We start from the raw sequence: 27,310 nt of genomic DNA on the forward strand, positions 1-27,310 counted from the left end.
CTTTCTGAAGAAGAAAATGCAGTGGATGGACAATGAGCTGAGAAAGCTGGAAGCCACAAACTCCCTCACCTTTCTTTGGGAGAAGGAGGAAGAAATTGCACCTCAGTAGCAGGCACCTCTGGCATTGCCGCTGGCGTGCTCTTGGCAGAGGCAGCAGAGGAGAGGAGGTGATGCCATTGTAGGATTTCTGGCTCTGAGAGACCAAAGGGCACCTCGTGTCCATTCACGCAATCTCGCTAAAATGGGAACGGTGCCCAACAACTATGTTTTAAAACTCGCCTGCCTCCCTTCTTGCACCTTGACCTCCAAAATCCCTATTAACTTTAAAAAAAAAAAGAAAAAAGAAAAAGAACCCCAAACTCTCACCATTTCCAGCAAGAAACTGTAACTCCTGCTGCTCCCACTGCAATTGAGTATAGGCTCGGGTTGTTACCAGCAGCCCCCTGAGACACACCAGTCAAACACCGTGTGCCTTTCTGGAGAAGCGAGTGACGTGCCCAAGACCACCAAGATTTGCGTATGTGGGGCAGAAATGGAAACAAGCCCCCCCGAGTGCCAGCCCAGAGCGGTAAAAAGGCCACCCCTCCTTTCCCTGGCTCAGTCTCTGCCACCACCGCCCAGCAGCCACGGTGGACGTGGCTGAGGATGCTGCTGCCTCGGTGGTACACAACGCTCCCTGACAAGGCTGAGCATGCCGTGTACTTGCACCCAGACTACGGGTGTGTTCATGGTAGACCCAAACATGCAAATGGAGAAATGAAAAGTCGTAAGATGAGATATTAATATGTGCTTCTCCAGCTCTGGCTTGCCATCCTCTCTTGAGTGAAGGGGCCAAAGAGAAGAAGTAGTCTGTTGGGGTGGGAAAGTCTCCCTGGATTAAAAATTTTAGTGACTTATCCTGCGGTCTCAGGCACACAGAGAGCGGACCACGATCTCTCCCGCAGAATGGCTTTGCTCCCGTGCTGCTGTGGCCATGCTGCTGGCGCCTGGCTCCCGACGGGTACGTTCACACCATGGCTTTTGGCCCTAGCCTGGGGACCTAGATGACCAAGGTAGCATCCTTGCACAGATGCTCAGTTTTGGGGAGAATGGAAAGAAGGTTGGAGGCTCAGAGCTAGGGAGTGCATCCCTGTCTGTTCACAGCAGTGGGAAAGCGCAGCAAGGGGTGTACCCCCCGGCTCCAAACCACATGCCCCAAGTCCCCTCCGAAGGAGACTCTCATGGGGAGGATCCTGTGTGAGCCAAGAGGGAAGGCGAACCCCTGCTCCCTCTGCATGTCCACGCACCAGGAGCTTCCTCCATGCACCGCGTTTTAGCAGCTGATCTGGGCCAAGGTCAGGACCTGTTGGAGCTGGTTTTTGTTTACCAAATGTGCTGTGACCTCATCTGGCAGCAACATTTAAAAATATGTAAGACCAGAACGGTCCTAGTTGGTGAAAATATCCCCATTAGTTTTCCTATCTTTGGATGCATTATCAGCAGATGAGAATCTGTAATGTCCTTGGTGTTACTGAACCTGAAGGGCAATCAGGAATTGTCAGTCTGGGCCAGCCAAGTAGTCCATCAAGTTCAGCACCTTGCCCCTAAAAGAGGCAGAATAACCTATGTTTTGAAGCCAGGAAGCCTTAGCATTTGCATAAGTATGTCATGCACAGGTTTGGCTGCTCCCGCATCCCCCTCTGTGCTCCACCCGCCGGCCACAGGGCCAGGAGGGACCACTTCCATGCCCAGGCCACACACAGTGAGTCCTGCAGACCCCTCTGCTGACCCCTTCCTCTTTTCTTCTGGCAAAAGGGGCGAGGAGTGAGTTTTGTTTACGTTTGAAGCTCCTGCATCATGCTGGCTTTGATGGACATGGAGTTAACGCAGGCCCAAGGGCTTTGGGATAGCTCAGGGGGAAACAGAGAGGGAGAAGAAGCCATCAGTGCAGTCTCACGCAGCAGAGGCTGGTACCCCTGCCCCCATTCCACAGCCACGGAGAGCTAGGGTGATGTGGCTAACCTGGAGCCACGCTGCAGCAAAAGGCAATGACAAGAAGCGAAGCCGGTTCCTTTAGCAGCCTGCTCCTCTCCTCTGGTTTTGTCCTCTGCTCTTCTCTGATACTTCTCCACGTCTCCTCCGTGGCTGCCGCCCTGATCAAGGGCAGGGAGGCAGGCCGGGATCAGATGCATCAGTAGCCTCAGAAAGCAGATGATGTCCTCCATCACAAAGGAAGAGAGCAGCGCAGAATTACAATGACCAGAAATGTGTTTCAGGAAAATGCGAGGTTATCGACTCAGTGCCTAGAGCTGAACCCTGAGGCTCGCCATGGCTAAATAAAAGAGGGGCAAGAAGCAGGTTCAAATACTGTGCCCACTGCTGTCCACGCTGCTTGCCCTCCAGCTCTGGCCTGGACTTGCCCAGTGGTCCAGATGGAGGCAGCTTCATTTCTTTCCAAGATCTGGTGGTGGTTGGTCTTGGGATCGCTCTCAAAATGAAGCAGGGATGAGACGGCAGCAGGTTTTGCTCCCTCTGCTGTACACAGTCCTCCAGTGCTGTCCAGCCGACTGCACCCTCAACCACCTCCACCTGCCCTGCACGCCACTCCCCAACACATTTCACACGTATCCTCAGCTTCATGTTGTAAACAGAATGCTAATGGGCGGTGAGACAGCCCTCCTGTTATTTCAGGCATTTTTCAGTGGGGAAAAAAATCGTGCAAAACACTGAAGATACCTTGCAAACAAGGGGGCCCACAGGAGCCTGGGGATCGCATCCTCCACAGTGCGGACACGGCCACCCTGCTCCATCAGCCGGTCAACACGGGTTGCTCCCTGGCCCGCTCTTATCTGCCAGCGTAGGCATCCTCTGAGACTAGGGGCCAGGCTGGCAGGAGCGCTTGGCTCTCACTGAAATCTCCAAATAAAAGTTACTTCTTGCCTCCTCCTCAAGACATCAACAGGAGCAGCCAGGTGTCGAGCCCTGCTGCGAATCCTGCGGTGGGAGAGGTCTGGGCTGGCACCAGCAGCAGCAAGAGGCAGCATTTTTGGGGACCAGCTGTAACAGCAAGCGTGAAGAGAGTACGTCTTCACCCGGCTGGTCCCAGACTGCTCGCCGGTAAGGAGCTCCAGGCGGGCAGATCCAGACAGGAGTTAATGCAGGATCACAGCCCGAGGTTTCGTTTCCACCTTTGCCAGAGGCTTTGCATGAGTCTCAGCTTCCTTGCCTGTGCAATGGGTACCTGGTGACTGACCTTCCTTTGTAAAGCCCCTGTCCAGCAAAGGGGGCTCCGGATAACGTGGCTTCGCCTACAGCTTTCCTCTACGCACCGACAAAAATGATACTGGTCGGGTTGGTGTTACTATAGCAAGAGCTCAACCAGAGAGATGGATCTTTTAAAATAAAAATGGGGGGGGGAGTAGTGGCTGTCAATCTCAGTAAGTAAACACTTCTTTGATGTGGTTCCTTTTTAAAAAAAAAACAAAAACACAACCCGAATCCTAAAAGCAACAACTTATGTTTATTTTAAATGCATCCGCTAAATATTTACACTGCAAGCAAGCAAAATGAAAAAAAAGGATAAATTGGAACTTTTGTCAGTGAACCAGATTGTGAAATGCCTTGAGAGAATAGAAGATTTATTTGGGGAGAGGGGGAGAGGTAGGAATTTTCCATGCTATTGTAAAACATGAGCTCAAATTATATGATCCCCACAGCCAGTGAATTGCAAAGCTTCAATCAGCTGCCTTTTTTATTTTTTTCTTTCCTCTCTTTTCTATAAAGAGAGGGGGGGGGAAGACAGAAGTGTTTCACCAACTTCTGTTGACTGTTCCTTTTTTCTCCTGATTGAAATGTGTTGTTAAACAAGATCCCACATAATCTCAGCAGAGGGTTTCTCTCGCTCGCTCCCTCTCCTTCTGGGAAGCCGCGATCAGTGCCATCGGCGCTTGATTATTTGCAAACTCCCTTCGCCTTTTTTTTTTTTTTCCCTTTTTTTTTTCCCTCCTCTCCGTCTCGGTCTCCGTCTCCCTCTCTCTCCCTCCGTCTCTCTCTCCCTTTCTCTCACCCCCAGTGCAACTTTTGCAGGCGCCCCGGCACACGCAGCCATGCCGCGCTGAGAGCGGGGGCACCGCGCCAGCCCCCCTCCTTCCCTCCCTCCCTCCCTCCCTCCCTCCTTTCCTCCCTCCCTCTCTCCTTCCCTCCCTCCCTCCCTCCCTCCCTCCCCAGCGCGGCCGTCCCGAGCCGGGGGGGCCCCGCCGCCCGCCGCCCCTGCCCGGCCCCGCGCCTCGCCCCGGCCCCGGCCCGGCCCGGCCCGGCCCGGCGCCGCCGCCGCCCCCCGCCCGCTCGCCCGCCCGCCCCGGCCGCGTCGGAGGGCCGGCAGCGGGGCTGGATGTGCCCGGCTCCCCCCGCGCTGAGGCGGGCAGCGATGCAGAAGGCAGGCGGCAGCTTAGCCTCCGCCGAGAGACACCCGCTCAAGATGGCAGATGTGTGTTGAGTTTGGGGGGCTGCGATCTCGCGTCGTTCGTGGCGGCGTTGCCATGAATAACAGGCGTCCTTGCACCGATGGCCCCCATGTACGAAGGTAAGCCCCGGCCCGGCACGGCCCGGCCGGCCCTGCCGGCACCCCTCGCCCCGCCGCGGGGGTGGGGGGGACGACCGGGGGTCCCCGGCCGCCCGCGGCTCGCCGTCCCCCCGGCGTTGTTGCGGGGAGGCTGGCGGCGGCGGCGGCGGGGCACCCCCGCCCTGCCCGGCGCCCGGCGGGGAGCGGGGCGAGGCGCGGGTCGCCGCCCGGCTCTGCCCCCCCCAGCCCTCCCCGGCCCCGCGGTCCCGGGCGCTCGGGCCCCGGCGGGGGGCGGTGGGTGAAGTCCGTGCCGGTGCCGAGCAGAACAATGAGGTGGACGGAGCTTGCCCTGCGCCTCCGTGTGTGTGTGTGTGCCTGCCTGCCTGCCTGCCCCTCGCTGCAGTTTCCATTTCCAGGACCGGCCACCCCGCTCCTTTCGCCGATTTTCCAAGAGTTCCCCCCGCCGGGGCTTTCCTCCGGGGCGCGGAGACCCCGCGGGCAGCGGCGGCGAGGGACGGGGCTGCCGGCAGCCGCCTGTCAGCTCCTCCGGCTTCTCCTTCAGCCCAGCCCGGGCTGCGGCGAGAAGCCCAAGTGCCTCAACTTAGTTTTTTCGGTTTGAAAAAAAAAAAAAAGGAAAAAAAATATGGGGGGGGTGTGTGTGTGTGTACGATCGGTACGTATTTTAGGGTGGCTGTTTAAAAAAAAAAATTAAAATGTATCAGGGTTAATTTAAATTCCCTCGCCATGCATTTATCCTCCCCCGTCACCCCTCCCGGCTCGGCGCTGACCGGGGAGCGTTACATAAAGCGGAGGGACATCCACCCGGCGGGCGCTTTATCCCGCCCGGGGACCGGTCGGTCCGTGGCGACGGAGACCCGGGCGCCCGGCGGGGGGGGGACACACGGGGACACGGTACTTTTCTCCCTATGGCGAAGCCGGTAAAACTTATCTGAGGAGAAAATCGAGCCGGGGCTGCAGCGCCCGAGAGGAGGGCGCTCGGCGGAAGGTGTAAAGTTACCGGCCCGCCGGGTTATTTCTGGGCAGCCCCGGGCTCACCGCCGGTGCGGAGTTTGGACCCCGCGAGAGGCAGGCAGACAAAGAGGAGCGTTTTCGGCAGCGGAGGGAGGACGGCCGTCCCTCCCCGCCCTCGCCGCTGCCGGGCACCGGGCTGCCGGAGCCCGGGGACGGCGGCGCCGCCGGGGGGCGCGGAGGGGACGCGGCGGCGGTGGCGGCAGCGGCGGGGCCCTGCGCGGCGGCGGGGCCCTGCGCGGCGGCGGGCCGGTGCCGGCGGAGGGGCCGCGGCAGGCCCGGGGTGCCGGTCGGGGCCGCCCCGCCGGCAGCGCCCTCTGCCGGCCGCGCCGCCGAGCGGCCTCGGCCCCCGGGCCCGGGCAGCCCCCCCTGCGCCCGGGCCGCCCCCGGCGCCTCCAACGGCAGCGGGCGGCCGCGACGGACTGCCGCGGGCAGGGGGAGGCCGCCGCCGCCCGGCCGCAGCCCCCCGTCCCCGGGCGCGGCGGGTGCTCGCGGCCCCGGCGCGTACCTGCCCGGCCCCTGCCCGCGGCCCCCCGCCGGGCCGGGCCTGTCCCCCCCCGGCGCGGCCCCGGGCCACCGGCGGGCCGGTGAGGCCTGCCCGGCATCGCACCGCCCGCCGCGGAGCCTGCCCATCCCCTCCCGAGCGGGCACCGCTGGCAGGGTGGGTAATGCGGCGATTCCTCTGAAGTTCGCTCCTCGCCGGGCCGCATCCCCCCGGCGGGCGGCGGTGCGGGGCCCCGCGGCGGGCGGCGGCGCCCGGCGGCTCCGCAGCGGCCGGGGGCGGAGTGAGGCGCGGGGCCTGCGGTCAGCCCGGCCGCGCTCCCCTTCCCGGCGCGCCGCAGCGGGCGCCCGCCGAGCGCCGGCACGGCCGCCTCCCCGGAGCCGGGCAGGGGAGGGGAAGGGAAGGGAGGGGAGGCCTCGGCCGCAGGCAGGGCGCCGGCTTCCTCCCGGGGAGGAGGCGGCGGTGCCGCACCGAAGCGTGGGGTGGAAGTTTAGCGGTTCCTTAGAGCATCCTAACTTCAGCGGCGCCCGTGCTTCTGCCTGACTGGAAAAAGAGAGCGGACGGAGAAAATGCCCTGAAAAGCAACCCGTAAAAACAAATTCCCTGCAACCGATGCAGAAGGGTCCACGGCCAGGCTCTGCAGCACGCCTCAAGCCTTAAAGTAGGTGAATATCCCAACTCGCAGGAGCCAGCGGATAGCGTAAAGGCTGATAGGGATTGTTTTATCTTGTTTTGTGTTGCAGTATGTTTGCGGGTTAAATTGCTGCTGGATGGCTTCGAGGGAGGCGGAGGAGGGGTTAATGAATGTTTTTCGCCTCCTAGTTGCCATGAGCGGTCCTTAGAATTCCCTGCAATATCGCAGTGCATAGATAAAAACTTACTTATCGCAGGGGATGCGATTTCCTCCTGGAAGGAGGCAAGGGCTGCAATCCTCCCTTACGAGCCTCACGTTATGTGCATAACCAGTCTGGTCTGTAGCCCTCCTCTGGAGCATCAGGTACAGTCAGGCCACCGAGGAGAGCGTAGGAGCCGAGGGGTTGGATCTGCGCTGCGGCGGGCAGTCGCTTCTCTGCTGCTGCCTTGACGGAGCAGTCTCGGGTGGCACACACGCACGCCCACCGCCACCACCGCAAGGCAGGCAAGGGTAGGTGAAACAGTGTCTCTACCGAACAGATTTCAGAACGTAGGCTCTGTGACAGAAGAGGCGCCCCAGGAGGAAATGTGACACCTCAGAGGCCTTATGAAATGGTTCCAGTAGAAATTTAAGCGAGTGGTAACGTAGAGCACATGCACAAAGTCACCCACAGTTCTCAACGTGGAGGTGAGAGGGATGTGTGCCTGCGCTGAGCAGCTGGCTTAAATACTGGTTCTGGGAAGCAGAACCGTGCCTCACCTGATATGAATAGGTGAGGCATGATAAGTAATTGAATATCTGGTGTGAAATCCTCCTCCCCACCCCTGCTGTGCAAGGAGAATTTTCCCATTCGTTTTAAGGATTTCAGAGTTTTTGCTGTCATCTTCTCCTCTACCGGGTTTTTCTCACTCATTTTTTTCCAAGTGTTGCAGAGCTGAGTGGTAAAATGAAGGACATAAAAACCTAGCAAGTAAAATAAAACAGAAGTAACACCGCCATGCAGCGTTTGACCTGGATTTTAGTTTTGGTTGTGAGCCACATGGGGAAGTGTACTGGGCTTCAAAGCGGGCCTCATCAGGTGTCATCCCACACGGCCTCTGCTCCAGAATTGGGGCAAACTAATGGTCGCCGTCCCGTTGGGCACTAGAGATGTGGCTTCCTCAGAGGCGGCTGTGTCAGCTTCAGAGGAGGCAAATGGCTTGAGGCAGGCGAGAATCTGGTTCTTCAGACGCTCCTCTAGGCAGTGTTGCCCTTGCTGTGCAAAATCATCATCGGTGTGCTTGTCGTGAGACATTTCCTCCTGTGCAGAGAACAAGAGCCAAGCTCTGTGGACCAGGGGAGACCCCATTTTAAGAGGAATTACTGCTAGACATCACCGGTGCCTGGGCTGTGGGTAGCTTTCTGCCCTGGGTGGGTGTCTCCAGTGATTTCCTGGGTGCCTCGTACCTGGCATCCTTCAGAATTGGGTAAAAAGAGGTGTTTATACGCTTTAACCTTTCTTTTCCAAACAGTGATTACTTCTGTTTTGGTTTTGTTCCTCTTTGCTTTGCTTCTTACTTATTCCTGACAACTTTCTTGCAACTCGCGCTGTATTTTTAGCAGCCGCGTCGGTAGTTTTCTATGTGGGTGGCTTATGGAATTAATCTCAGTAATATTTGTAAATTGCACCTCGCCACCGGTGCCGCTGCTGGAGCTCGGCGCAGGCAGGAACCTGCCTGCACGCCATCCTTGTCACACAAGGGGCTGGGAAGCCTGAAACTCTGACCCCAGACGCGTCGCGGATCAGATCCCGTTTAATGCCAGGAACGGGCCAGCCCTGCTGGGTTTTGAATGCATCCTCAAATCTCGTTTAAGCACACAAAACTTGCTCATCGGGGAGGCGGCACCAGTGAGGCGGAATAAAGGTCTTTACCCCAAAGTTCGTGCAGGGAGATGATAACTCGGAGGCGCTTCCTGTTTACAAATTAATAACCAGAACTTAAGCTAAGTCAATGCTGGGACCAAAAGCCTAAGTTTTTATTAGCTCAGGATATGGCTATAGCCAGGATAACAGGAAGCCCCCTCCAGTTATAATTATTGTTCTTATCATGCTGCCACGTCTAGCGATTAAATGGGTTTGAGATGTAATGGTGAAAAATGCTGTTTTATTTTTGGAAGTGGAAAGAGTGCTGCCGGGATCAGGGGCCGGGGCAAGCAGGCAATCAACGCGCTTGGACAAACAGGAAAGCACAGTTACTCGCCACAGTTGTCAGCCCTTGGGCTCTGTGTAGCGCGTTCCTCTGCACGGCTGTAACAGGTGGGGAAAACCCTGTTGGCTTCATCTGGACACCTCAGCTGGCCTGGAAAATGAAGTAATTTTCATTTTCCCATGCCTCGGTTTCCCCATTTACCCAGTGGTTGCCGCCCACTTTCACATGGTGCTTTGTAACCACTGGCTGTGGTTTCATCCAGGCTGGATAAGAGCTGGCTATGGACCGTGATCAGTGGTAGGTCTTCAACTGATGAGGGACAGCCCAGAGACCTCCTTGATGCCTGTGAGGGTTTTGAACTCCTGTCAACCCCTGGAAGTTAGACCATTTATTTGGAGGCAGATAACGTACTTGGATGGCTAAACGAATAAGCCTCAGTTTTGGCCACATCGCAGCAATGGTGTGTACAAGTACGTGGTCAGGAGGAAAGTGCTGGGAAGTCAAATCATGGAAGGATTAGTGACCCTGGGTGCGGAGGTAAATCCCTGTCCCGATTGTGGGCCTCACCAAGTGGGTCCCAGGTGATGGTGTTAGAGCAGTCCTGCCAGATGGCGAGGTCAAGGGCAAGTTCAGCCACCTTCTGCTCAGACTGCGCTGAGACACCGGCATGAGGCAGATTCAACCGCTTCTTTCAGTAGAGGCAACTGGGATAGCGCGTACCTTTGGGCAAGGCTCCCGAGAAGGGGAGTTTGCAAAGGCGTTCAGTGGTGGGCTGACAGCTATTACAGTGTCCCCATGCCTGTATCTGTAGAGGTCAAGTAGGCTGAGACTGGATGTTTATGAAAGTTCCGCCCTTTTCCTCTCTGATCCCAATTTAAGAAGATATTTTAAGGTTTGTGCCTAAATTTAAGCTCACAGGCAGTGCTGCTGACTTCATTAGAATTGTTTATGTCTTTAAAGCTGGCCACGCGCTGAAGCACCTTTCTGACTCATGGCCTCTATAGCTTAATCAGTCCATTTATAAAAATGAGGTTGTTTCCTCACCCTTACTAGGAAATCTCTGCCCTCTGAATGTGAAATATTATTTATAGGGCTTTTTCCTGCTTTTGGAAGGTTAACTGGTGGATAACAAGAAGTGAGAATTAAACGCTATTTAGAGGAAAGGTTGTTTCTTCAGCTATTTACATGCCCTAGTACAGACCTAGGTGTTTAACAGGAGACCTTCTCTTTTGAAACTATTCCCCCTAGCAGTACAGAGTTCAGCTTTTGTTTTGAAAATAAACCCAGGTGATAATTTCACTCCAGATAGGGCATTTAGCAATTTGTCTGTTTGTCATGGGGGAAGAGTAGAGGCACGTTACTGCTTCCCCCCATTTACAGCACGGAGCGCACCTGAATCCTCCCTCATTTGGCCACATCAGCAACTGAGGTCCTTCCTCTGGAAAGCACAAGTACATGTATTTTGGGACCACTCTTGAATTCAGGTAGCTTTCTGAGTTGGGTAATTTTGATGGTAGAAATCATTCTTCTAAGACTTCCCCACGCAGGTGAGCGGAGGAGCAGCCCCCATCCTCCATAGGCTGGCAAAGGCATCGCCACATCTCAGAATACCTCGGAGAGTCCGGAGTCAGGGCTAAAAGAATTAAAAAGCTGTACCATTAGAATTTATTTATTTAATGGAGGTAATAATAAGTTGTAATAGTGTGTTTATACAGTGCTGTGTATGTTCAAGGTACTATATAAAGAGTGGCTGTCTGATCAAGCCACTGACAGAATGATGCCAAGGAACAGAGTCTTTCACTTATTCGCAGGGGGGTACAAAACAGCCAGTGGGAGGCAAGTGTCCTCGAGATGTGAGCCCCTCGAGCTGCTCCTGGGCTCGATTCTGATTTCGGGGATCATAGTGTAGATCAGCAACAGTGCCGCTGAAACCCGGGGAGCTATGTGGGGAAAGCACCATCTCCATGCAGCGAGCCTTAGCCCATCTGCGTCGCATTCTGGAAGGAGACGGAGTTTTATTCTGGATGAAGGATGGCATAGTTTGCTCCCTTGGTTTTCTTCAGCATTTTCCACTGAATGGGACATTTGCTTGGAGAAGCTGAAGCTCACTGTTTATTCATGCCTCATTCTCTGTCCTGCTAACCTTCCAGGGCCTGTGCTGACAGTCTGTCTCTGGAAGGATGAAGTAAGAGCAATCCCTTACAGCTCCTACCCTGAAAAGTGGGAAAAGTCACCCTGCAATGCAGTGGTATTTGCCAGAGATACTTGGGAAACTCAGAAGGGCAGCTGTCTTCCCTGTTCATTATAACCTTTAATCCTTAAAGGCATTAGCAAGACCTGGAGCAATGGTGTTACACAGCGGTACCCTGCAGGCTAACATTTCCTCTAATTCTAAATGCTGTCAGGGGTTTATCTTGGTCTATGGGCTATGCTGAAATGCCAGAGAAACTTAACTCTCACCAAAATCATTGAACTCATAGGAAGTGGGCATAGGAAAGACTTCAAAAAGTTTTTCAGTGCAGGATGTGCAATGTGTGCTTGTCCAGCATGTTCCCTAACAGGCTTGTCCAGCGTATTCCCCATGTATGGTGGGCCCACAGCCTGCCCAGGCTCTCATCGCTGCCTTTAGCTATCTTTGTCATTGAAAAGATTTTACCTCCTCTGTAACTCCGCTCTGCTTTGCTTGCTGTGATTCCTTGTGCTATCGACAGTGGGTGTGGAAAAGCTATTCCTTCCTCTTTGTCATGTCTCTCCTTGGCTTTATGTTCCTTAGGCTAGATCCTGTCTCAAACACGTCCTTCGGCTTTCTCCTGTGTCTTGTTTTCTGCAGCTCCGACCATCCTCCTGCTTCTCTGCGTTCCCTTCGGCTAGTCCACCTCTCTCTTGAATGGCACTGCTAGAGCACAGTGCTTTACCTGGGGTTCTGTGCTGGCCAAGTAGAGCAGAAGTATTCTTTCACGTCTCTTACAGGCAGTGCTCCTGTTTGGTTTAACTTTTGCACCTTGACATCGTTCATCTGTGTGTAGCTTGTGATTTGCCGTGGCTCCCAGATCCTGTCCAAGAGATCTGATGCCTCGTGAGCCATCTTCTATCCTGTATGTGTGGAGCTAGCCTTTCCTCCCTAAGCATGTGATTTTCGTATGTGTCCCATTTGAATTTCATCCTATACCTTTCAATTTGTCAGGATTGTTTTGAATTCTGATCTAATTCTCCTGACTTTGCAGTCCCTTCCTGCTTGGTGTCACCTGCCAATTTAAAAAAAGCACAATCTCTGTTTCTTCACCAAGATCACCTTTGTTTTCCACTCCGCAGCCCCAAATAGAAAGCACAGAAGAGAAGAAATTGTTTCATAAAAAATAGCAGAACCTTGCCCCCAAAATAGAAAAGAAGCTGAAAAGAAACACAAAACACTTGGCATTGTTTTTGCACCTCCTATTCTTTTACTCTCCTTCAGTGCTTTTGAGGTATTCCTAAGAACAGTTTTATTTGCTATAGTAGCACCAGTGCCAAACAAAAGCAGGACCTTACTGCACTAGGCATGACAGTGACATGAAGGGGTAGATAGCTCCCACCCCAAAGGATTTGCAGTTTATGTAGGCGAAGACACGGGAGGGTGGATTATACAAACCTGCTGGGCTCTTTGGGGAGAGGAAATCACAATGTGTGGGTTTCCTTAAACATTTTTTGACAGGATTTCGTTCGGGGAAGGGAAGGGTGAGCTGGAGGTTGAGAAGAAGTAAGGAAATAGGTCAGGAACAAGAGAGAAGAGGATGAGAGAGACAGGTGGGGAAGGAAGATGAGGGCAAGTGACTGTAACAGGAGAGAGGGAGGTGACCCCTGGCAAGTACAGGAGCTGAGGTGGTCACAGCCAAGGCTGGCAGGAAGAGAAAGTTCGGTCAGTTGATGAAGGCTTGGACTGTTTTTGCAGCTGCCCTTACTGACTTCAGTCTCTCCCAGGTTTTTTCCCTACAGTTGTCTCTAACATCTTTGGAAGGGAAGGTGGGCGAGGACAGGAGATACCACCTACATCCTAATGCTCGTAGGTGGGACGGAGAGTCTGCCTGGGGATTCCCCAGCTGGAGCTGAGACCAGAGGCAAACCTGATGCTGTAGCATTCCCGCAAGATCTCTGATCGTGCTCTCCATGCTCAGGAAATTCTGGTGGGGCAGAGATTAGCCAAAATACCAGCACTTTTCATTGATCTGAGATCCTTGTGGTTTCCTGCCATTGCCCTTCCCACAATGAAGGCGGCTATGCAGGACAAATTTGATCTGCCATCCTCCCTCCTCCTCCCCCGCAGGCCCCGCACGCTGAATTTTCCCGCAGCCTGCACATGAAGTCTTTAAGGGCTTTAAGGTGTGACTGTCCCACCCTCTGTCCCCGTGTCTGTCCTACTCTCACCATCAGTCCGGGTGACCGAAACAGGCACGAGCGCGGAGGCACAGTCATCAGCGCCTGAGCTCATGGGTGAGAACTGCACGTGCATCGTGCCACACACAGATGTGCATGGCCCGAAGGCTGGGCACGTTTCGAGCGTATGAGGCTCAACATACTGTTCTCTCTAGTAGCAGGTCAGGTATGTCAGCATGTTTGGCAGCAAGTCTATAAGATTATGGTTTTTCTCTTGGGTGAAGAGAGCAAGAAAGGCTCTTTTTTTGCTTATAGTTTGGGGTCAGGGCGTTTATTTGCTACTGGATGTGATCCAGTGGATTCAGTGAGTCTCTGTTTATTTTTGCTTGAAGACATGACTTTTTTTTTCTAGTTACAGATCGTAAAGGCACACGGGATGGCGGGTAGCCAGCAAGCTCCCTAACTATTAGCTGCATTGGTGGGGTGTTACGCTAACACTTCTGGAGGGAATGTTACAGCAGACGACGGAGTGGGTTGATGGAGACTTGGACTCTAGCAGCAAGGCTCAGAAAATATCCAGTCCCAGAAAACTTGCAGAACATTTCAGAGGAAGTTTGGTTTTTCAGGAAGCTCCTTTAGCTTTCCCAGAATATTTTTACTTGTAGGCAAAATTTGTAAGCGTTCTTTATTTTTAAAACACAGTTTATATTCTGCTCTTGTCTGCAGCAGCGCCAGCACCGTCAATGTATTTATCTTTTCCCTGTTAACACTTGCTGTTCCTGGAACGTCTCCTGCTCAGCAGCTGTTTGTAGGTGGTTTTTTTTCTCTCCCATCATCATGTACCTTTCCTTCCTGTTCAAGGCATCCATAAACCTCTCGTAGTGACATCATAGCTGTTTCCATAGCAACAGATTATGATACTAGAACAGAGGATAATATCAAACAGGAGGAGGAAGAGATAAATTATGGTGTTTGTGTGCGTGTGTCTGAGGGCTTGATTATATTCCTACATCTCTTCCGAGGATGTTGTCTGTCTGGTTTCTCCTCTGTTTATCTTACATGCCTTTTAAAGGTTAGGAAAAAGCGAAGGGAAAAAAAAGATCTGGAGGTCAGAACAATACAGATGCATATTTTTGATGGTCACTGTGTAAACTTAGTAGGTTCAGATTTATTTTTTTATCTCGGTGGTAGCTCTCCTGTGTCTCCTGAAAGTAATGTAATCTGGAGAAAACTTGGAGGCACAACAATCCCCCGGTGCAGCTTCACTTTTATTTTAATTACAAATTATTTGTAGCCGCTAGCAGCTGGGATCCCAAGTCAAGGGTCTCTGTGCTGCACATTTTCCAAAAGACGGACAAATGTGGCATGGCATTGCCCCAGAGAGCTCGCAGCCTGTATTTGAGAAAGGATGTGACAGGTGCTCAAATCAGCCAGCTTTGGCATGGGGAGAAGAGGGAGAAGTACCCAAAAGAAGGGTATCAACGGAAGTATGATCTCTAGACAATGCTCCAGCCTGCCCAGAGAGTGGTCGTGGCAGAGGTGGTCTGAGCCTCATCCCAGTGTTTGCTTTTCACAGTGGTGTTTCTGGAAGTGCTGTGCCAGTAGTGGGTTGGGGGCCCGGTTTGTGACCATCTGCGTGGTTCTTCCATGGCTTCAGGCTGTCACTGCGACAGGAGCTGACAGCAGCAGGATTGCAGAAGGATGAGTATCCATGTTGCTCCATGCTTACATTGGTAGGAAGGCTATCTGTTTGCTTAAAGCATGAGGCTGCAGGTAGAAAGTACAGCTAAAATGCAAGAGGTTTTATTTTCTCCTAGGCAGCATTTAGTGTTGACGAACTGCAGATAGTTTGGCAGATTTTCAGTAGGTCTCTGTTTTGCCTCTAAATAGTGGTAATTTCTGGCCATCATTGCTACTTTCTTATTTAGATGATTGACTTCCAGAAGCTGGAGAAAAATTTCCAAGAAAATCCTCTTAGATATCCGCATAAGTCTGTGTGTGTGTGCAATCTTTAATCTTGTGGCAAAATTTCTGGGGAGTTAAATGGCCATTGCTAGTCTTTAAAATACCCAGAGTAGGGTCATCTCTAACATGGCAAATCTCTAGTGATGCTCTTGAGTACCCTAATGTTGACAAACACTTTCGATCCCACGCTTAGGCACTCTGGTGCCTCAGGGAGGAGTGCAGCGTAGGGATCTGAGCAGAGCAGTAATCCATAACGAGTCAGCTAGCTTTAGCGATGTAATGGGGCAGAGGAGTATGTAACAGGGCTCTTTCCGTCATGGCAATTCCGTGACGTGCCGCAGGATGAGCCCTGGGTCAGCAGTGGAGCAGCACTGGGATTTGGTGATGCCCAGCCTCCAGCTCCCAAGGTGTCAGTGCACAAAAGCTTTCCGGCATCCAGGTGGGCTGCTAGTGGGCCTGGTGGCCGTGTTGAGCGAAGAGTTTTTAGTCCAACTTAGCACGACCAGGATGGAGAGAAGTCGTCAAGTAGGAGGAATCGTACGAGTCACTCAAACTCAGCAACGCCGTCAGGGGTTAAAGTTACTCAGAAGACACGTGAGCACCGAACACCTCAACAGGAATTAATAGGTAGGTCGCCTTCACGGAAGGTTATTGGGAGCCAGCAGAGACCACAGAGGACTTGTTGGGTGAGCTTCCCCTGCGCAGCGGCAGCACGGCATGCTAGCCCCAGTTTCTGAGCAGGCTGACGGCGTTGTCCTGCGGGGAACGTGCTTCTGCGGTCAGCCCTCGGGGCGATGGGGGCGAGGGAAGCTGGAACGAGGTCCTTTGCAGAGGGAAGAGAGATCGCAACCTTTTCTCTGAAGCCAGATTAAAACAAAAAGACAACTCTTGGCTACAGCCAGTTTGTGGACACTGTGGAGAAACCCAGGACCTCGTAACTCCTCCAAGGCATGTGTGTACAAAGCAAATGAGGATCACATTTAGTCATCAGTACAATTATAAATGCCTTCATATCTTCTAGTGCTATCACTGGCACCACCAGAAACTTGCTTTCCCATCAAACTCCCCCTCTGCATTCTTTCAACATCAGAGTGTGTATGTATTTAGCAAACGGGGGTAAGAAACACGTTGCAAACCGCATTTAAAATAGCTGCACCACCTGACAAGGGCATGTGAAACCCAGACACGAGCATATCCCATTGATGGTGACAATACTTCTCTTGCAGTGTCATTTTCTCACCGCTTATCTGAGGCTGTGAGCACCTGGATAATGAAAGTGCAGCTTCCAAATGCCTGTGCTGCCTGAAAGCCCATGCGAGTCAGAAGGGATGGTAAATGCTGTTACAGAGCTCTGTGCGTGAGAATGCAAGTGGAATAGTATATGTGTGTATATATATGTATGTGGGACTCTTTCCATGTTTGCAGGCATGTGTAGGAGCGCGCACATGTATTTGCATGTGGCTGCATCCCTTTTGTCTACAGAAGGCAACGTGGGCCTGATTCTCCTTAGAGCTGTTACACCGTTCTCTCAGCAAATTGCATTTGTACCAGGGCTCTTTTCCACTGTGGGGAATGAAGAAGGGAGATTTATTATAAATATAAATTAGGCCTTCTGTGTGTTTGTGAGCTGTCGCAGCCTGTACAGGAGGAAATATAAACAAGGTGAATGCAGGGTGTTTATGTGGAGCGATGCTGTGACGGCATACGTGTTGGCAGAAGTGCTGTCTGCAGTCTCTGCGTAAGGGGTTGTGTCGCTGGTGTGAGTGTGGAAGGCTGTAAATCACAGTGTGTTCAGGAGGGGACACTGCCACTCTGCCTGTAAAAGGCAGGGAGAGATTTTGGAAGCAATCTGACTCTTTTCAGGCTGAACAAAAGGGTTACTAGAAATCCAAGCTTGAGAAAAATATCATCCAAGACATTTAGCCTGGGAGTGATCTGTAATCCACATCCACCAGCTCGTCTCCATCCTGACCCAGAACAGCTGCATGGCTGGCGTCTTTTACACATCTCTCCTAGTGCCAGGTTTTGGTGGCCCTACTGGGCCAGTTCTTTGGCATCTCTGCAGCTCTGCTAATGTGTTTCAGGTCTGTCCTGCTGTATCCTCAGTTATTTCAGTCTTGACCTGGTCCTGTGATGTAGCTGTCATCTATATGCAAAAGCAGTATCTCCTGGAAAATCTGTATCCATTTAGATGTGTTTACCATGTCACTCACAATATATCTAATGTAGGTGAGACCACCTCAGTAAAGTAGCTGTATCTTTTTCAGCATCCCTGCAGGTAGGTGCCTGAGCCCTGGTTTTGTTCTTGCTCAACCGTGAACTCGAGCTACAGACTGTGGAGTTCCCCTCTTTAGGACTGGGCTTGGCTTAAAAGTTATTTCGTGTTCCTCCAGAATCATTGCTGTTTCCCAGAGGAGCACTTGAGTCATTATCAAGCCCTGCATTTCCTCTCAGCCAGGAAGGGTTGAAGGGGTTTCAGGAAGAGGATGCTTTACAAAGAGGCGTCTGCTCTCCCTTGCCGTGCCCTGTCGCAAGCAGACACCGAGACTCCTGCCAAAAAGCCGCTGCCTGTAGAAAATAATGTGTGAGGGAAGAAGAAGGTGTGATGTGAGTGAATGGCAGCGTGGGGCAGGGTTTCAGCTGGGGATGCCCACTGCTTTTGATACCGGGCGCAATAGAGCAGATGCTTGTGGCAGCACTGGGGGTGAGCTAGGAAACGTGCTTATGTCACTTGGCATCGCTGGAGCAAGTTGCAGGTCACGGTTTTTCATTTGGATTTCATTGTGGTTGGTACTCCTGTCCATCTCACCCTCTGCCATTGCAGGGCTTGTGGAGGGGATGGGGCTTTTACTTTGCTTGTGTATTTTGTGTCCTTTCTCTGTCCCCACCAGCGTCTTCCCCTCTGCCACCCCCTCCCCAGCACAGCCCTGCCATGTTCGGTTGTGCTTGGTTGAAGATGACCAGCCCACCTGAGGTGTTCATGGCCGAGGACGTAGCGCGCCACGTATCGAGAACATGCCGACTTCCCGTGGGAGCTGAATGCTGCGTGTCAGACGTCCCCGCCGTGGGACGGCGAGCACGGGGACTCTGCAGTCGCCCCTGGGGCTCAGGGTGAGCCTTGGGGGGCCAGGAGGCGTGTGGGGGAGGAAAAGCGTGGGCACAGTCACATAGGTAAAACACTCCGTGGTTACCCTGAAATGCTTGCTGAAAAGGCAAATACTGGGAGTTACTTGGCTAACCAAGGCAAGGGAAGTGGGAGCCTCTCCCGGTGATCTCGGCCTTCCTGCCTTGCCCACCGGGGACGTGGGGAGGGCTGCAGGGGGCAGGTGCTCCCCATCCCCTGCTCGGGGTGTCTGGGCAGATGGGCTGGCTGCCAGCCAGCCTGCGGGGCACTCGTCCCCTTTTCGGTTGGAGGTGGCAACCCAGCAGCACGCAAGAACTGTGAAATCCAACCCTGTGTTGGGACAGGCTGCGCTTAAGCCCCGTGTAAACCCTAATTTGAAGGCTTAAAGGGAACTGAAGTGCGGTACCACGTGCTGCGGCTGAGCTTCACCCTTCCTGAGCTGTGACAGCCTGCCAGGAGGGGAGTTGAGGGGCAAGACAGCGTCTGCCTTCCCAGCAGGGCCAGGAACCTCCAGCAGAACTTCTTGGTCCCAGCAGAAGCATTGGATTTGGTTGAGTTTTAAACTGCAAATGTGATTAATCGTGGCTGGCGGTTCTGACCTCTGTGGTTTTCACTGGATGCCCAAAGAAGTTGTTGCAGTAATGGGCCCGTTCTGCCTGCAGCCCAGCTGGTCTCCATATGTCTGGTTATGTATGTTCATCCCTATAGTTCTGCCCTTGATAACCGCTCTCCATCTCCCCGGCCTGGTCACTGCTTCTCTTTGCAGGCAGCGGGCTCAGCTTGTGGCCGGTAGCAGGTACCACCACCCCTGTGCCAGGCTCCTAAAGGCCACGTAGCCATTGCGGTGGGCCTCCATCAGGGGAGCCCCTCACTTCCCTCTCATGCCTGTGTCCCCTCCTCCCCACACTTGCTCTCTGCACAGGGACCCCTTTCATCTGGTGCCCCTCGGGGACACGCGGGGCTCCGCGTGCTGTGGGAGTGGATGAGCTGCCCAGCACGCAGGTAGTCACAGCAGGCTGAGGCTCACCATTTCTTCCTTTTCTTTGTGACTGTGATCCTTGTTTATTTGTGACGATTGTTGTGGCATTCACTTAGGGTCACTTCGGCATTGGATGCTTTTATTTCAGAGCCCCGTCGCTGCGTAAAACACAGCCATAGTTTTAGGAAAGCCACAGAGCGTGCCATGCGATGCCTGGGCTTGGGAGGGGGGATTCGGGTAGGTCCTGAAGGTGGCCCCCCGCACTGTGCCTGCTGTATTGCTGGGAAGCACACACGTGCACCTGTGTGCCCGTACAGACCCATGTCTGCGGATGTCCCTGGGAGCATCCTGTGGCATCCTGCCCACCTTCCTCCCCCAGTCGGGTCCGTGGGACTTCGGCCAGTACACCGGAGAAAGGATCACTGGTGTTTGTCAACCTTTACAAGAAGACAGATGGTTTTTAAGCCAAAGCTAAGATTGTAGCACATGCTGGAGGCTGGAAGGTAACTGTAAATCCTAGGTCTCATTTGCACAAATACATTTGGTTCCAATCCTAAGGGCATTTTGCCTTCCCCTGCCTATACCTTTGTTTCAGAAACATGTAAATTTAGTTTGGATTCGTTTTTTCAAAACACCACAAAATGTGGCTGGGGGTGGGGGACTTTTAAATTACATTTGGCACAGAGGGGATAAGGAGGATTCTGGATGCTCCAGAGGGTAGGAATCCATGGATGTTTGTCACTTATGTGCTATCAGAGGGGAGCACTGAAGAGACTGGATACACCAGGAGAGCGGTAATGATATTTGCAGCCTCTTACTCGTAGGTCTGCTGCACAGATCAGACCTCTCAGCTTTCTTCTGGCCCAACATATGAGACCCCACACACTGGGTCATGTTTCAGACATGAACGTTACGTGTAGGGTTATCTGGTGGATAAATGCCCTGTCATGTGAAGGGGGACAGGCTCTGTGGCAAGGTTGCCGCAGGAGTGGGAGGCGATGCTGGCCAGTTAGGCTCCTTCAGGGCAGAAAACTGCAAGATGCCCCTGCCTCTCTGAAGAGGCTGTTCCTTTTGCAGCGGGGTCCATGGAGCAAAGAAGAGGGGCTTGGCTTCTGCCCTGAAGACGTGGGAGGTACAGACCTACCCAAGAGCTCCTGAGGAAGCAGCCATGGCAGTGATTCCCAGGTTCGCTGGGGGTCAGCAGTGATGGCACATTTATACCACTGAAGGCCTTACCTGTAGCAAAGTTTTTGTTTGCATTTACTGGCTGCTTAGCAGATCCCAAAATCATTACAAGGAGCAACAAACCAGCTAAGACAGCCTGCGGGGCAGGGACGGGGCTGGGCTACGCCGCTGTGGCTCCCTCTGGGAGGCAGGAGGACCATGCTGGCAAGGCTGCGTGGTGGGAGCTCTGCGCTGGCTCGGGTTGTGCTGTGTGCGCTTGGTGCTCTGTTTCCAGAGCTGCCAGTTGCGTGTCTTTCACCTACACTGGCTCTCTAGAGGAAGAAACCAAAGAAGAGTTGGAGGCTTGTCCATGTGGAGACTGGCTGCTGGAGGACCCCCCCCCAGCCTTCCCGTTACTGTCGGCAGAGGAGAGGGAGAGGCTTGTGTCCTCTCCTGCCTTTCAGCCAGAAGGAATGCCTGTGCTTGGGGCTTCCTGCCATGCTCTCTTGCCGTGCCGATGGGTTTCGTGACACCACTTTTAGCACCTGAGGATAGGTGTGAAAAGGGAGGAGGTGGAGGAGGAGGAGGTGGAGGTGGTGGTGGTGTGAGTTAATACAAGACCCAGTGGGAAGCAGCGGCAGGCAGTATTATTTCAGTGGTTTGAGCCAAAACTTTCTCTCTCTCTCTCTCTCTCTCTCTCTCTCTCTCTCTCTCTCTCTCTCATTAAATTACAACTAATGCAAGTAGCATTGTGAAGGAGGAATTTGGGAACTGTTGTTCATCATCCAATCGCTTGTAACGAATGTGCTGCTCAGTGCCATAGCCCATAGCCTAGCTGAGAAGTAATTCACTTGGTATTTGCAGGCATGACATGCATGCCATAAGAATTCCGCTGTTAGCATTATTCCAGCATTAGCGAGGGGATATGAAAATAAATGATGAGCTATTGTTTTTCATTATTAAGTCCAGGCTTTTCACTCTGTCTTTTTATTTTCGTCTGTCTGTGGAAGGAGGGGCCTCTCCATTCCTTTCGCTTTCGGAGCAGGCAGGTTGTGCCCTCGCTCATCCCAGCTCCCCCGTCCCCCTTCCAGACCAGCACCCTTCCTCTGTTCCCTTTGCCTGTCTCCTCCCGGGTTTGGAGACCAGCCACAGCAGTCCTTTAAATTGCTGTAGGATATCGCTGCAGAATGATACGGCGTCGGAGGGGACCTCAGCGTTTTGTTATGGGTCTACAAAGCTGTTTTGCCCTCGCCATTCCTGAAGAGGACCAAGCTCTGCTCTTCCTAGTTGCACTGGCAAGCTCAGAGTTCGGTGGCGGGTCAGCAGTTTGGTACTTCGAGGTCATCCACAAGCCTTAAGTGACTCTTCTATTATTTAAAAAAAAAAAAAAAAAGAAGAGGGAAAGCTCTTGAGGCAGCTGTCAATCTGGATGTGCAGGAGCAGAGCTGAGCAGCCTCTGCCAGGGTCTGCTGGCAGCGGCCAGCGCTTAAAAGGAGAAGTCCACAGGGCAAACAAGGGGGATCTGCGACCCGCGGTTGTGAGGGGCATCCCCGTCCATTCCAGTGGGCTTTCCTGTGTTTCCTGCGGAGCTTTATCATGTGAAGGAGGTAAACATTACAGGGGAGTGAGGTAGTTAAGTATTATTTATCCCCACTTTCTATCGGGGGCGACCAAAGAAGAAAGTGTAGCAGTTTCAGTGATGACCCCTGTTTCTGGGATCATCAGTTCGTGGGGCTGGTTTAAGCAGGCACATGAACACCCCCCTGTGCAAAATAAAAGACTTCTTTCGAAAACCGGGCTTAAATATCCCCATGAAATCCCCAGGCTGAGTCAGTACCAGCACTATACAGGATTCCTGCGCTCTTAATCTTATTCTTAATCAACTAACCCAGGCAGTCTTTCATGTCATTGAGTTGCTGCTCACTCCAGTGGCCCCAGCCCACGTTGGCTGTTCAGCAGAAGGCCTGGCTGAGCTGAAGGCAGATGGCAGGGTAGGAGCTTGTGCTGATCTTACTACTATTAACTCTACCACTCCTCTGCACAGCAAGCTGGTCCCTTTGAACATCAGCAGAACCGTTTTTAAAAGCCCTGCGGCCCAGCCTTGTGCGACAGAATAGCTCGTTTTGTCAGGGAAAAAGACACCTTGGCAAACTTTTGAGTGTAAGCTGTCAGGGGTAACCTCAAGATGCTGGAAGAAGCAGCCGTAGGCTTTGAGGAAAGAGCAGCAGCCAGCTGCATGTGTTGCTTTCCCATCTGAGAGGGGACACATGAAAGCCATTGCTTTTTTCCCCCCGTATTCTTTATTCATCATCTCACAGGAGCAGTGTACGCACCGGAGTGTTCTGTGACGTTGCTTTGCACGTAATCACCGTTATGAAATCCAAAGCTGCTGGGTCGCTGTACTTGTCCTGCCCCGCGCTGTGCTGCCAGCATACCTCGGCACACAGCGACCTGCAGTATGTCGTGGTTATCCCAGCGTAGCCCTGACCCGTGGGTCTCCTAAAATGTTTCAAGCCGGGTATCTCCCTCTTTGCCACCACCTGCACTTGCTTACAGGCATGCACACGCATGTGCAATGTACAGCCTTTAGCACCAATAGCGTGTGCAGCTCTCGCCAGTTCACTTCAGGGCAATTGCGAAGTCCCGTGTCTCAGTGGGACACATCTCAGTGGGACACGGGGATGCCGTGTCCCTCTGCCTGAGCTCCTCCACGCAGCCCTCTCACAGCCCTCGCGGTGACTGCCAAGGTGGGGCAATCCCCAGTCTTTCCACTGAGAAGTGATACCTGCGCTCAGTTCTTCTCGGATTTTGCAATATGCGTAAATGGGGTGGTGGTGACACTGGGCGTGAAGCCATCAACTCATATTTACTTGTGATCTAAGAAAGCGATTTCAGTTCAGACCTCAAAGGGCAAGCTGCTGTGTGATTTAAAATTGTGCTACCAGCAGAAACATATGATCTCATCGTATGAAGCTTCTAAGGTACACAAATGTCCACGGGGAAAAAAAGAAATATCTTAATAGAAGAGTCAGTTGTCTGCGTAAGAGAAGGCTGGGGACATGACTAATTTGCTGTTTCTGTTATACGTGCAGTTTGATTCAGTTGTTCCTTCTTTGATTCAGGCCCCCTCCTTCGCTTTCTGTACCCCCTACCTCGCCTTGTTTTTTTCTGCCTTTTAAGAGAGAGCAGGCGAGGGAGGGTGGAAGGGCTCAGTGAGGAAGGAGTTAAGGGAATGCTCAGTGGGGATTATAAAACAGCCAGGCACTTGGAAACAGTTAAGAAGAGAGAAACAGATCTGCCAGGAGGGAGTGTGGCACTGGAGCCGGTGGTTTATTTTCATGCCTCCCTACACAGCGATGCAGAAGGCTCTCCTGCAATGGGGACGGAGGTAACAGCAGGGGCAGCGGGGTCGGTGCCGGGGTGGGGGTGGCAAGGTCAAATGGGGAACAGACTTCTCCGGCACCAAGTTGGCGAGCCTTCCCACTGATCCTTACTGACATGCTCCACTCTGGATGTGGGTTGTTCCTGTTAAGGGTGGCAGGAGCTAGCACCTACCGTAGCCTGAGGGCATGGCCTTGCCCTGGGATCAAGGTGTCCTCTTTGCATGTTGGACAGAGGGGAGAGTGGTCTGTGCGCTCTTGGCATCTCCTTGGAAAGGTGAACACGACAACTTTGCCGTCTGCTTGAGCGCGGCGCCGAGAGCAAAGTGTGGGCAGATCTGTGGGTGCGCCTACGTGAGCGTGAGTTGCATGCGAGGTCCCCTGTGAGCGTGGCTGGACATCTTGTGCAAGCCCACCTGGCCAGGAGGAGCCTTCTGTCATGCTCTGATGAGGTGGCCTTGAGTCACGAGGAGCTGTGTTTTTACTCGCCCTGCATTCGCGCCTGAGAAGCCCAGCTGAGACCTTCTGCGTGCTGTCAGGCACCCGGCGCCTCGACGAGGGCAGAGTCTCGGTCCCGGGAAGGAAAGGCCAATACAGGCACCTGGAGGCAGCGTGACCCGATAGACCAGGTTACTGGCAGGGCCGCGAAGAGAAGCTAGGTCGGTCAAGTCTTCCTCCATTGTGTTCCCCACATGCCCGTGCTTGGGGCAGTAGCTAACCGCTTCCCAGTTTGAGGGACACTGCTACTGCGATGGTGAGTTAAGAAGTGACCTGAATGCAGGCCCTGCCATCCCCTCCTGGCTCTTCAGCTCTGTGCATAAAAAATGGTGGTGTTTGCAGCCGTGCGGCAGCGGGAACATATGTGGCAGTGACCGCAGGGGAGTACTGCACGTGTGCGACGCGGAGACCCATTTTTCTTGGGGGAAAAGACAGATGCAACTGTTGGAGCCAAAGTGTGCGGAGAGAAGGGTTAGTCACTCTGCAAGTGTCAGGGGCTTGTGGAGGAAATAGCAGGAGTTTGCTGACTAATGCCGATGATGTTCAAGGAGTAAATGAGAAATACAGAGGGAAAACCCTCTGCTTCTGAATTTGGAAGGAGAAAAAAAGAGAGGGGGAAAAAAAAAAGAAAGGAAGATGTACAGAGTTGCTAATCAGCCCCCAAAGTCTCTGACCTATATCTCCCTCCTTTCCCTGGAGTCATTCTTGAAATGAAAAATTAATAGAGAACAACCAGGTTTTACCTCCAGGGTACCCTTTTAGGCTGCCATGTACCGCAGGCTGAGACCAGCGGATAGGGCTTTGGTGTCCCTCAGCACGATCTAGAAAGCAGAGTGGTCTCAGTCCAGGGCGTTGCGAGGACATCCAGAGAGATCGAAAGCGAGAAGGTAATCTCCTCTCTGGGAAGGATGGTTTCTGGTTTCAGACGGTTGGGAAAAGGATGTTGAGCTGACACACTAGGTTAAAGTAGACCAGTAAAGAAGGATAGTCCTTGAAGTTACAGTACCTTTATCAGGGGAAATGGAGGTGAGAAGGAAAAAAAAAAGTATATCAGGTCATTAGCCCTCTGAGGGCCAAGTTCATTGTGTCTACAGAATATTCCTCCCCCTCTTCCCGTTTTTAGTTTTTTAATGAGAAAAGAGAATCCTTATTTAAGAAGCTAAAACCTAGGGTTGTGGGTCAGGAGGTTTCATTTCCCAGTTCTGCTGCTGCCTCGCTCTTCAAGCTTGAGCAAGTCACTTTCCTTTCTTCGGGCTCCATCTTTGTCTCCATAGGATATGGTTTGCGATAACCCTTTGCAAAGCATTTTCAAACCTATAGAAGAAAGGAAGGGCTACATTTTCCAAGGTGACCAGGGCCGGGGCGTTGCAGCGACGGCCGTGTGCAGTGCAGGGGGAGGAAGGCTGACGCTGGGGGTTTCTGCCTGCACTGGAATAGGCTCTGCCCCCGCACAGCACACCCATGGCTTTGGGCACTGCCGGGTTCCCCCTCCCACGTGGCACGGGAGGGATGGGACCACGTAGCCATTGAGTGCCATGAGAAGAGGTGCTGTCACCCACTGCGGCAGTAGGGCGAGGCTAGCTTTGAGGGGTTCTGAGCATACGTGAAAATGTGGTTATTTCCCATCTCATGTTGGATGAGCTCAACTTAGATGCCCAAGATCACTAGCCGTATTTAACATACAGGTCTGGATGCATCATGTTGTCTTTCTTGTGCTCCTTCAGAGCCTAGCTCCTTAGATGTTTGCAAGATACCTCACTTAACCGCTATCTTTTGTGATAAATATCCTCCATAACCCTGGAGGGCCAGAAGCTGAGCCATCCAGGCTGCCTCTGCATGGACTTCTGCCTCTCCAATATTAGGATGCCTCATGCAGCTTGAGAAACTAGGTTATATAGCAGCTTTAATGGGGCTTTTTCCAGACACTGATTGACCTGATTCCTCGGACCAGCTGTTTTATTTATTAAGCAAAATAGGAGAAAAAGAATACATCTCCTACATAAATTTGATTCGTTGTGGAGAACGTTTAAACTGTTTTTTTGGTTTTTCGTAAATTGATGTGGAGCTCTTACTTCATACTGATTTTGGAGATATTAATTTATACACTAGGAATGAGGAAGATTTGCCTCTTCATCTAATCCTGTTTCTAGAGAGAGATTTACTTAATGTGCAGTGTAATTTGTCTAACGTGCAACTTTGTATGTAGAGTGTACCCAGATCCAGTAGAAACAGCAGATATAATAAAAGAGAGCGCTGTAGTGCAGTGCTGTAAATCCCTCTGTGATTAAAAATACTAACTTAGTCAATGTTAGTGCAGCCAGGAGACATTGCTAGCTGAAAAGCAGGGATATATGGCGAGAGTTTTCAGTGCAGGACAGAGAAACTGGGTCTGTGTTCATCTCTGTGTGCGTGTGGTATGTGTCTAGGGGAGGGACAGTTTATAACATCGTTCGCCAGGAATACAGCTTGGGTGGCAGAGAGGAGTCGTCGGGAGTTATCCCAGGGTTGTCCTTGCATGTTCCCAAGGTGATGGAGGAACCGATTCTCCTGCCAACTCCCATATTGTCACTCTATTTCCCACCGGGTCCTGCGCACGCTTGGTGGACAGTTGCAAGGTTGGATTTTACACTTCTACAGAAGTGTCTCTGAAAATAATTTATTGCTCTGAAGAAGGCTGGCACCATGGATTGGTTGATTTTTAAATTTTTTTCCCCTACCTGTCTTTTCGTCTGTCTTTCTTTCCTGGTGTTAACGCAGATAAATCACTGTCTGGAATTTTTAGGTGGGTCTTTTTCTAGGATTTTGTGAATCTCCCTGTATATAAACAGGGAAAGGATATGTTTATAGCAATGTAAGAGTCAGTGCCTCTGAGTACTGTCCATCTGTCCTATATCCAGCTTATTACCACTGCTGCCTACAATACCTGATACGATACTTGCTTTCTCTTTCCGAGACA

The 27,310-nt window shown here is 52.5% G+C and overlaps 1 protein-coding gene across 8 annotated transcripts in view; it reads left to right on the top strand.

Moving 5' to 3' along the window:
- The first annotated feature begins 4,262 nt into the window (after positions 1-4,262).
- HIPK2 (homeodomain interacting protein kinase 2) overlaps positions 4,263-27,310 on the top strand; it is a 144,973-nt gene continuing 121,925 nt past the window's right edge. For 4 of the 8 annotated variants that reach the window (XR_012044045.1, XM_072871775.1, XM_072871826.1 and 1 more), the window contains exon 1: positions 4,263-4,561. Coding sequence is in view for 6 of the 8 variants with exons in the window: in XM_072871775.1 (XP_072727876.1) it covers positions 4,543-4,561 (19 nt within the window). In the remaining 2 variants the exon portion in view is untranslated. Of the gene's footprint in view, positions 4,562-6,712; positions 6,733-27,310 lie in introns of those variants that run through there. The other 4 variants (XM_072871810.1, XM_072871835.1, XM_072871818.1 and 1 more) reach the window with 2 other exon arrangements.

Source organism: Ciconia boyciana, chromosome 1, assembly GCF_034638445.1.
Source record: "Ciconia boyciana chromosome 1, ASM3463844v1, whole genome shotgun sequence".
In the NCBI taxonomy this organism is placed as follows: Eukaryota; Metazoa; Chordata; class Aves; order Ciconiiformes; family Ciconiidae; genus Ciconia; species Ciconia boyciana.